We start from the raw sequence: 11,512 nt of genomic DNA, 5'->3' as shown, positions 1-11,512 counted from the left end.
TATATATATATATATACAGAGACAAAAGATAATTCTTTATATATAAAAAAAATCGAAAATGTAAAATAAACTTTTTTCATCCAAGGTTTTGTTTCTGTAGTTAAAAGGATATATGCACATGTAAATCTTACATATTTAAATTTTCGCTTAGTTATATGACGTGTTTTGCAGGATCTCACATACATTCTACAAGACTTCCTCGAGGAGGCTATGTCGCAAGATCAGCCAGAGATCTCCTTAATCGGCGTAGATCTCGACCCGATCCTGATCGAGAAAGCGCGCGAGCGCAATCCGCGCCCGGATCGCGTGACCTTCGAGTGTCTGGATTTTTTGTCTGAGGATTGCGGCGAGATGCTAAGATGGTATCTGACGCAGCTTAATAAAACGCGATTCGACGTGGTGTTCTGTTTCTCGATCACTATGTGGATTCACCTGAATCATGGCGATGACGGTCTGGAGGAGTTTCTGCGAAAGGTCTGCGAGCTGGCGGAAATGATCATTGTCGAGCCGCAGCCTTGGAGATGTTACAAAAACGCTTCGAGACGACTGCGAAGAGCGAAATTGGGGGACTTTCCGCTGCTGAAGGAACTGAAATACACCAGGAATCCGATGAAGCACATAGAAGATATTTTGAGGAGACTGTGTGACTTTCAAAGAGTCACTGTTACTGCAGGCAACGAATGGGGACGCATGCTTTTAATTTATGAAAGGAAACAAGAATCGTAAAAGATCAGCAAATGCGTTACGTATTATACATGCAAAATCATAAATTAGTACATAAAATATATTCAACGTTGTATATCAATTGCAATTGTACGCCATGCGTATCTAAATATTCATGTATCTGTATATGTATATGTTTTGTATTGACATAGCAGTAATAATTTTCCTCATTCAAGTGTAGATAACGATAGGCAATTTGTAATAAATAAAGCTCTTTAAATTTTAAACGCATGAGGTGTTCACGTGTGTCATCTTTTAGCTGATTATTTTCTTCTTAATGCTTTGTTTATTTTTGAACATTTAAATTCTTTATTACAATATAAATAATATCAATTCTTTTCGCTTGTATAACTTACAACAAATTAATAAATAATAAAATCCAGATCAATATATTAAACGAGCTATGGTTAAGTGTATTAAATAATATTTATTAATCACAAATTATAATTTTCTGACGATAAGTTTCAACGATACGTTTCGACTATACTTAGTCCTCATCAGTCATAAAATACATAAATATCCAAATATGTAATTATATTAACATATTAGGATCATTCCACATTTGAGTTACAATAGATAATATAACAGATTTCTAAAAATCATCTCACCTTCATATTATTATATAAAGGATGATATATCGCAATCATATCATATGTTGTCAAATTTGATAATTAATAAAGGATATCGATCTGTTATATTATCTATTATAACTCGAACGTAAGATGATCCTTATAATATGTTAATATAATTAGATATTTGGATATTTATTGTATGTATTTTGCGGCTGATGAAGATTAAGTATAGTCGAAACGTATCGTTGAAACTTATCGTCGGAAAATTATAATAAAATTTGTGATTAATAAATATTATTTAGTATACCTAATTATAGCTCATCTAACTGATCTAGATTTTAATTTAAATTCTTATAATCTTATAATTCGAATTCATATACGAAATTTAAACACGTATAAATTTTGATCGACGATACGTTTTATGTGATATTCTCCTTACATTACATTCCTCTCATATTTTGTTTATTTTTGAGAATTTATATTTTCATAATTTAAATCTTTGGATTTAATTCTCTATTCAATCAGGGGAGTGAGAATTTTTTATTCTTTGTTCGCAACTTTATTGCAGATTTTTATATTGTTTCGGACGGTATAAAATTTTTAATATAAAAGATTTTTTTGTGAAAAACAACAAATTTTTACTATCATATATATATATACATAGAAGTTAGAATATATTATATTAGGAGTACAAATTAATTCGGTCCGTTTCCCTAAAGATGGCTCCAGCTTGTGAATGGTTCATAGTGACAGCTGATTTTGACGATTTCAGAGAGAACATTTGCTAATAATATTCAATTTATATCGCTTTGAGTTTCATACAAAAATCTTGATTTTTACTGTGAAATGTCGAATTTTGTGTTAACTAAGCAGCATTTGCGGGAGATTTTGATTTTCTGCTTTAATTGGAAGAAAAGTGCGGCTGAAGCCCATCGAATGCTTGTCGAAGTTTATGGTGACACTGCTCCAACTGATAAATCATGTAGGGAATGGTTTCGACGTTTCAAAGATGGAGATTTCAGTTGAAGACAAGCCTCGCTCTGGACAGCCAAAAAAATTCGAAGACAAAGAATTAGAGGCATTACTCGAAGAAGATCAGAGTCAAATTCTGCAAGAGGAACTTGCAGAATCATTGGGGATAACTCAACAAGCCATTTCTGTACGATTGAGAGCCATGGGAATGATTCAAAAACAAGCAAATTGGATGCCTTATGAACTGAAACCGAGAGACATTGAAAAATGATTTTTCACTTGCGGACAGCTGATTCAAAAATAACAGAGAAAAGGTTTTTTGCATCGGATTGTGACTGGAGATGAGAAGTGGATATTCTACGACTCCAAGAAGAAAAAATACTACGCTAAGCCGATTGTCATTGACCTCAACATCAACACCACGGCCGAACATTCATGATTCGAAGATTATGCTCTGTATCTGATGGGACCAATAGGATCTTGTTTACGAGCTGCTGAAACCTGATGATTCCATTACGGGCGATTGGTATTGGCTACAATTGATTCATTTGAGTCATACATTTCGAGAAAAACGGCCGGAATACGCAAAGACATGATAAAGTTATTCTTCTTCAATGCTTGGCCTCATGTCACTAAAAAAGTCGTAGAAAGTCGTAAAAAAATATTTGAAAACGCTCAAATGGGACCGCACCCGCCGTATTCTCCGGACATTGCTCCTTCTGATTACTGGTTGTTCCGAAGGATGCAGCAAGTTACCGGTTCACTTCTTTCGCAGAAATCGAAAATTGGCTCTAAAATTGGCTCTAAAATCGCCTCCAAAGACGAGTCATTTTTTCGAGATGGAATTCGAAAATTGCCTGAGAGATGGGAAAAAGTAGTAGGCAGCGATGGACAATATTTTAATTGATCTGTTCATTCATTTTGTTTTGAAATAAATGCATTTTTTGAACACAAAAAAACGGATCGAACTAATTTGTGCTCCCAATACTTTACTTATTTTTTACTTTAAATTTATCTATCAGAATTCATTAGGTGGTAAACTTAATTCCTGCTGTTTTTTCGTCTTGAAAATTGTTTTGTTTCAAAAGAAAGATGAATGAATACCTTAATCAAAGTAATGGCCTCCATTTTCTATTATTTTTTCCCTCTGACAACAGGGTAATCGTATGATGATAGAACGGTGTCTTTCGAGGTGAACCATTCATCTATCTATTTTTTTACTTCTTCGTAACTGGAGAAGTGTGTGTTCATAAGTGCTTTTTGCATCGATTGGAAGAGATGATAATCAGACGATGCCAAGTGTGGAGAGTACGCTGGATGCGGGAGAACTTCTCATTCAAGGTCTAGAAGTGTTTGCTTCACACTTTTCACAACAATCGAGCGTTACCATCCAACAAAATGACTTTACAATTGTTGGCTGATCTTTTTTGCATCAACTTGTTACTCAGTTGGTATAATTGCCGTAGGTAGTGATCAGCTGTAACGGTTTTATTTGGACGCAATAGCTCGTAATACAGCATCTCCTGGTCTCATCAAATGCAAAGCAAGGTCTTAGATCTGCGAATATTCTTTTTTGGCGTTGAAGTGGATGATTGGCCGGGGCAAGAATTAATTTATCACTTAACACATACAAAGAAAATCGAAACAATGGGCGCAAACTCAATAGATTTGTTCGCATCGCATTCAACAAGTTCCAATATGCTCCTATTAAAGCTCCTACTCACTCTAATGCGCTTATTAATGTGAATAGGAATTATGGCAGGAGCATGTTGGAGCATGCAACGCGAACAAATCTAACAGTTGAATGAGCGTTCGCTGTTATTGGTGTATTCTTTTAGATCATTCAATCAGTATTATAAATCTAGAATAATATATCAATAGCAATGAGTGCTCACTCACTCATGAGTGACCACTCAGTTTCACAACTCACGAGGTTTGTTCGCTCCTACTTCCTCCTGTAGCTCCTACTCATTCAAACGCTTGTTGTAGGAACATGTTGGAATATGTGACGCGAACAAATCTACGATTAATTCTTAATCGAAATTCAATTTGTTTCTCATTTCTTTCCAATTCTAGAATTGAAAAGAGACAATGAATAAGTTGAACTTTGGTTAAGAGTTAATCGTGAGTTGTGGAACTGGATTGGAACTCAACTGTTGAAGCTGCTGAACATAGCCTATTCTTTTGAAGTCCGATGAAGGCCCGTTTAATTCTACCAATATCATTTAATTTTAATCTTGGTTTAACTAACTCTTCATCTTTTTCTAGTTCTGAGAATTAAAAAAAGATAAAGATAAAGTTAAACTGAGATTACAATAATTAATCTACAGTGGTAGAAATGGGCCAAAGGTCAATTTTCACAATATATGGTTACCTAAAGATTAAAGATTACCAACAGATTTATCAATGAAATTTATTCACGAATTTCTTGATTATCTTTAATTTTTAGGTAACCATATATTGTGAAATCGGGCCAAAGAGTTAAATTATGTATAATTTTTTAATTCTAAGGATCTCTTTTACTAATCTCGGTTAAATTAACCGACAGTTACATGGGGCGCATTTATTAGGTCTAGTTTCACAATTCATGATTAATTTTTAACTGAGGTTTAACTTAAAATAAGTTGTATAATACTTATTTTAAGTTAATCTCAGTTGAAAGTTAACCATGTAGTTTGGTAAGAGATCCTAATTAGTATAATTTTTTAGCAGTTTTACTTTATTATATTTTTTCTGATATTTACTCAATTTTTGAAAATGTAAATTTTTATCGATATTATTATTATTATTATTATTTAAAAGAAAAATAGTATCACGTAATTATCATCAGTTGATGAAATTACTATGTACTTATCGACAATAAGTAAATTATCGACGTTACTTGTGATCTACACCGATTTAAATCAAAATTCGAGATAGTGTCAACAATATACGAATATTGTCGCTCCTATCGTAACCTTTAAAACGTTACGGTCATAAGTCATAATCGAGAATAACAATAACAATAACGATATTCTTAATATGAATTCTGCGAGTAAGGTAATAAAAATTACAGTTTCGGGCAATTATTATATTTTGCTATTATTGTTTCACAATTCTTTATAATGACAGATTAAAACCGGATACATTTGAAAAAATGTGTTGTGTGTTTTTAGGTTAAATTAACAGTGACAAAAATTTTAATTTATTGTAACTATTGTTAATGAATACGTACAAGTTTTAATATAATTATCGTTAATGAATACATATAACATATTTAGATTAAAAATTATTCATGTTTAGGTGGGTGAGATCTTTGCTGCAGCTGGAGTAGCCTTTAACAAGTTAGGTGAGCTAACGATGCAGCTCCATCCTACATCAGATTCTCTTGCAGGGTAAGTTAGATATAAATATTGTCAACTTGTAAGATATTTGGAGGTAATTATTTGGAGATAAATATTTAGTTGATGTTTCGAAAATCATGTAATTCTGACAAAGCTATGTAAAAGATTTAGAATTCTGGCATGGATTTATCATAGAAATTTGTATAGGATGATTCTCTGGTAGTATATCGCATTCATTTCATTTGAAAAAATGAAAAGAGTTCAAGAGCTCAACATTTTATGAAGAACAAGATAGCTTGTGATGATTCAATCAGGTCTCCAAGTAAAAAGATTTGCATAAAATATTTTTTAATTATTATGATCGTCACAAAATAGCTTTTCTTGTTTGTTAAGTTTGCAGTGCCACTGGAGTATCATTTCGTATACAATTATAGTAGGCCCCATGTTCTTTTCATAATTTCCTATACCCCTCGATGTGTAGTAAATGGGCTGACGAGGATATTGAGATGCTCCGTCAGTCGGTCAGAGCCTTCAGTGAAGAATTGAGCAGAATAAGCGAGCACATCAAGAGTCGGACGGTGTAAGTTTTCACACGCTGCCATCATGGCAGTCAGTCCGAATCTCACACCGAACGTATTGTTTTCTTTTCCAGCTCTCAAATTCGAACAACCTTGAAGAAGAAGACGTTTGAGGAAGCAGGAATGACGGTCAGGCAGCAACAGATTTTACCTCAGCAGGCACAACAATCCACATTAGTTCAGCAACAACAGGTGAAACAGCAATCGACATCGGGAAACCAGAGTCTTATGGGAAAATCGGCGGAAGTTACACTAAACATGCTGAATGCACCTGAAACGGAAGTAGACGTTGAGGGACTTCCCGAGGAATGTCAAGTTAAGCTCGAATTTGAAGAAGGTGCTACTGAAGAAGTCACTGGTTAAACTAGTTCATTTGTTCGTAAATAAAATAAATGACGGAAAATCTGGTGATACCATCTTCATTTTTGATCATAACTTGTTCATTGAACATTCGAATTTTAACTAGTTTTAAGCATCAGTATATCTCGTATAAACTCATAAGTTACCTTTTTGTAATAAATGTATGAAAATTTAGTTTGGTGTTATTCGGCATCCTTCTTTTTGTTCATTAAATATAACTTTTACTTATTTAGAGAAGTTATTTATTAGAGTAGATTTAGAATAGTTTATAACTGAGATAGTCTTTTAAGAATGTACTATTTTTTAACTAAATGTGTGAAAAAATTAGGAAAAATTACATTTTTTTCTATATTATATTGGAAAGTAATATAAAGAATTTGATTTAAAATCAACGACTTGGAATCTGAATAAAAAATTATTTTAATAAGCAGTGGACATGTTTTTAAAAAATAATTAAAATAAAGTGAGAATATATTTAAACTGTAAAATTGTATTGTTAAATATAAATATTGTAATCTCATTGAACTATTTTTAAAAAAAAATTTATATATGTATATATATATATAAAACATTCATTTTTATGGATGAAAGTATGAATTTTCAATTCCAGTTTCTTTTTGCAGAAACTATACATCATATTATATCCTTAATGTAGAAAAGATCAGTTAAAAAAATTTTTTTCTGCAAAAAATAAAAAATATTCAAAATAGAAAACGTTAAAAATAAAAAATATTTTTAGACTTCCGAAAAATAAAATACGGAAGTTAGAAATAACTGAATTTTAGTTATTTGCTTCGTCCCGGTTGGTACTTCGATTGATATACCAAATAGGGATATTTTGCCAAGTGTGAGAGAGTCTAGCGGTCTATATCGTTGTGTGTATCTCGTTGAATGACGCATACCGACGCACCAACTGACAGATTAACCGATCAACAATGACAGCACTCGGCAGCAGCCGCGCGATGCAGTGAGAGTAGTCGATCGGCGTCGTTTCATCGATCGTGGCTGATCATCGGATTCCTTTTATTCGCTGGATTATGTGCGTGATAATGTGAAAGGGGAAAGGACGTGACGTAAATTTATTCTTATTTAGACTCGATTACCTGCGGAGTGATCGCGTGCTGTTCAGGCTATAAAACACGATATACATCTTAAACAATAACAATCAAAGCATATTGTGGTAACAATAATAAACGTTAACGATATGGAGGGAAGTATGGTGGATAACTTAGGCGGCGACAATTTGGATCGATCCGAAGATGAAGCGGCCCTTCAGGGATGCTGCAGTCCAAAAAAAGCGCTCTACAGATTTCTGGGCCTGGCGCTTATGTGTCTGCTTGGATTCGGTACAGGCCTAACGTAAAGGAAAACGTGAAATTGTTTACATCAGATGACGCGTCCTTTGTTTTTATCTATCAATGCCACGCCAGAATGGTGTCACCTGCCAAAGAGCGAATTCTTATCGAATTGAATTATGACGACTTGGCGAACTAGACGCATAATCGATGAGTCTCGTTTGCTCATCACGTGACTGATACATTGTCGCGTTCTTCATTTCCGTGATTTATATTTATATATAGAAATGTATTTTATTTCAAAAATGTGGTCATCTGATTTTAGAATTCTATTTGTTTCAACGCTGTTGATATTTTTTAATGCCAAGTATGATAATATTTCGCACTATTTATGGACAACTTAGTTAATATTAAAATTTCTGATATTAAACACAATATATAATATATAGAAATATATTTTATTTCAAACAATCAAGATCATTTGCACGATTTTCGAATTTTATTTGTTTAATATTTTTCATTTCATTATCAAATGTAATAATTTAATATTTTGCACTATCCATGTGGTATTTATTTAATATTAAAATCTCTGAATAAAATTTATCTATATTTATAAAACACACTACTCTAATTATACTTTCTTCTATTATATTTTATAAGAAATGTTTTAATTGTAATTTAGTAGTCAAAATTTTATGTATAGAAAAACAATAAAAAGAGAATAATTAATTGAGTTGAAATAGAAATTGTTTAAACATACTTATTAAACATACTATTATATATTCTCTATATATTATGTTTTCTTGCTATTATACAGAGAAAAATTTGACATTGCTAGATAAGGCATATCATGAATGTCCTCTTTGTGCGGTTTATCATATTTTTTTTAAATATTGGCCATATGTTGTATAAGCAATGTTATAATCTATGACACAATCGAACTATGTACATATGATAGGGTATCTTCGTTTATTAAAATAAAGTAAAGCTTTTAGCAAATAGAGTGATTTATTTAATTGAAAAGAGAAGCGCTATATCTTTTATAAAATTTATTTGATGTCAGCATTATGATTTTAATAAAAATTTCAATAAATATATGTTTTTTATTTCAGGCTCATACTTTTGCTTTGATAACCCTGGAGCATTGCAGGATAATTTTAAAACTGACTTGCAAATGTCGACTAGCACATTTGTTTTATTATATTCTATTTATTCTTGGCCGAATGTCATTCTATGCTTCATTGGTGGATTTCTGTTGGATAGCGTCTTTGGAATTCGATTAGGTACGGTGATATACATGGCACTAACATTAATCGGCCAGATAATTTTTGCGAGTGGCGCTATGATTGATGCTTTCTGGGTAATGATGCTTGGTCGATTCGTCTTTGGGTATGTTTTCAATATTATTTTATTGGAAATGTTTTTATGTCCTTTTATAAGATCGTCAAATTAATAATTATTTCTTTTCTGCAGAATCGGCGCAGAGTCATTAGCAGTCGCTCAAAATAGTTACGCGGTCCTTTGGTTCAAAGGCAAAGAATTAAACATGGTGTTCGGGCTGCAATTGAGCTTTGCTCGAGTAGGATCGACTGTGAACTTCTTAGTAATGGAACCAGTATACAATTACGTATCTCAATATTATACGGGTCCACAATGTATCGGCGTAGTTCTCTTTCTCGCATCCACTACTTGTGTCATGTCGATGATATGCGCCTGTGCATTGGGTTTCATGGATAAACGAGCAGAGAGATTGCTCCGACGAGGAGAAGGACAGGAACCACAGGTTGTTAGTCTAAAGGATGTCAAGGATTTTAAGCCAATTTTTTGGTTGGTTGCACTCATTTGCATTGCTTATTACGTCGCGATATTTCCTTTCATCGCTTTGGGAAAGTAAGTATTCGATAGCACTTATTGGATGATACAACTTTTAAGTCGCATTAGCGACCAAAGTTCATATAAATTAATAATATCGCATTAAAATTAATTTTAAAAACTAATTCTCTTATTTAATCTTTCATACATAATTATATATACAAGATAAAAAGATTAATTTTTGTTAATTTTTGTTAATTTTGTTTTAGAGTTTTTTTCGAGCGAAAGTATGAATATGAGCCATCCGCTGCAAATACAGTTAATTCTCTTGTTTATTCAATATCAGCGATAGCTTCGCCTCTCTTAGGTTATTTAGTAGATAGAACAGGCAAAAACGTATCATGGGTATTTATTAGTATTTGTGTGACTATCATTGCTCATGGTTTGCTCGCTTTTACCTATTTGAGCCCTTATGTATGTATGGTTCTCATGGGATTGGCCTATTCCATGCTTGCCAGTAGTTTATGGCCTTTAATTGCTCTCGTGACACCAGAGCATCAACTTGGAACTGCTTATGGAATGTAAATATCTATTTATTAGCAATCTCACTGTCAGAACAAAATAATGTTAAAAGAATGTACTAGAAATAAAATTAATATAATCTTTTTAGAGCGCAATCTGTACAAAACTTAGGTCTTGCTGTAGTCTCAATTGTGGCTGGCATTATTGTTGATAAAGGAGGATATTTAATGCTCGAAATGTTTTTCCTTGGTTGGCTCTGGAGTGAGTATTTTTGCGAACTTGGAAATTCAAGCGATAATATGACAATATTTTCACATAGAAATTTGAAATTTAAATAACATATTTCGTGCTGCAACAGTTTCGTTGATTACTGCCGGTGCAATCTGGATGTCAGATATGGCAACAAGTGGTGGTTATCTCAACATGACACCGGGACAAAGAGAACGATATGAGACAGTTCAATGCACTCCTGAAAGTTTGGAACGAGAAAAATTGTTATCATCGGAATGTACATCGGATTTCTCAGCCGATAGTCTTATGCAACCGCAATCTGATATCAGTATACGAAATCGTTATTTATCTCGTATTGGTGCAATGGTAAATCGATTTTCTTATAAAAGTATATACATTCTTATTTTCTTCTGTAAGAGATGATAGGCTGTGAAAACAAAAATGCTGAAAAAAATCTAAATTATAAATTGTAACTTTTTATTAACGCATGTTTTTAAATTCTAGGTACCCCCACATGCTATTACGCCAATTCATCGACCATTACGATGATAATTTAGCTGCAAATTTGTATTATTATAAATAGGTGTGTAAAAACTTTTAAATCTTTAAGAACAAAGTTGGCTCATTGTGTCTTCCTATTACACACAGCTTGATCTGTGATAATTTCGTAACGCAATTTTATTCAAGATTTCGCGTTAACAATCGCATTTAATAGCCTATCAAATAGCCTTTTTCCTTTGATAGTCTTGGTCTAGGTCTATAATTATGCACGTTTATAAAATTTTTTATAATTTGTGACGATAACACAATTACATCTTATATCAATGATAGAATGCGAATCATTTTTTTTACCTCTAATTTAAAACATAATCTATAACTCTAATTTATAACGCGTTGCGAAGTTACTTGTTCATAAAATACTTGACGTGTAATATATATTGATGTATTATAATAAATGTTTGATCTGACCATTGTTTTTTTTTTTTAAATAAACTAACGAATTATATTTAAAAGCCATCCATTATTTTACTTTGACTCATATATTTTAATATGCACGTTTATGTATTCCCAAAGTTCAATGATTATAAGATGGTTCAAGAGATTATATAATTATTTTTTAACTA

At 32.5% G+C, this 11,512-nt stretch overlaps 3 protein-coding genes across 5 annotated transcripts in view; all 3 read left to right on the top strand.

The window, feature by feature from the left end:
- Positions 1 to 726, top strand: part of LOC108688730 (probable RNA methyltransferase CG11342) — a 24,003-nt gene extending 23,277 nt beyond the window's left edge. Inside the window, exon 3 of the mRNA XM_018195089.1 lies at positions 172 to 726. Coding sequence (XP_018050578.1) covers positions 172 to 726 — 555 coding nt within the window. The remainder of the gene's footprint in view (positions 1 to 171) is intronic.
- Positions 727 to 5,224: 4,498 nt separating this feature from the next.
- Positions 5,225 to 6,636, top strand: LOC108688724 (chromatin complexes subunit BAP18). Its single transcript, XM_018195081.1, has 4 exons — positions 5,225 to 5,306; positions 5,550 to 5,641; positions 6,072 to 6,170; positions 6,243 to 6,636. Exons 1-4 carry the CDS (start codon positions 5,289 to 5,291, stop codon positions 6,529 to 6,531), a joined length of 498 nt encoding a protein of 165 aa, XP_018050570.1. The 5' UTR covers positions 5,225 to 5,288; the 3' UTR covers positions 6,532 to 6,636.
- Positions 6,637 to 7,406: 770 nt separating this feature from the next.
- The window catches only part of LOC108688783 (major facilitator superfamily domain-containing protein 1-like), a 4,918-nt gene continuing 812 nt past the window's right edge, over positions 7,407 to 11,512 (top strand). Inside the window, exons 1-7 of one of the 3 annotated variants that reach the window (XM_018195191.1) lie at positions 7,407 to 7,874; positions 8,936 to 9,212; positions 9,297 to 9,713; positions 9,905 to 10,216; positions 10,306 to 10,418; positions 10,516 to 10,754; positions 10,893 to 11,357. In XM_018195191.1, coding sequence (XP_018050680.1) covers positions 7,733 to 7,874; positions 8,936 to 9,212; positions 9,297 to 9,713; positions 9,905 to 10,216; positions 10,306 to 10,418; positions 10,516 to 10,754; positions 10,893 to 10,937 — 1,545 coding nt within the window. In that variant the 5' untranslated portion in view covers positions 7,407 to 7,732 and the 3' untranslated portion in view covers positions 10,938 to 11,357. Of the gene's footprint in view, positions 7,888 to 8,935; positions 9,213 to 9,296; positions 9,714 to 9,904; positions 10,217 to 10,305; positions 10,419 to 10,515; positions 10,755 to 10,892; positions 11,358 to 11,512 lie in introns of those variants that run through there. The other 2 variants (XM_018195192.1, XM_018195193.1) reach the window with 2 other exon arrangements.

This window comes from Atta colombica, unplaced genomic scaffold (assembly GCF_001594045.1).
Source record: "Atta colombica isolate Treedump-2 unplaced genomic scaffold, Acol1.0 scaffold238, whole genome shotgun sequence".
NCBI classification, from domain to species: domain Eukaryota; kingdom Metazoa; phylum Arthropoda; class Insecta; order Hymenoptera; family Formicidae; genus Atta; species Atta colombica.
This window is presented reverse-complemented; position numbering and strand designations above follow the sequence as displayed.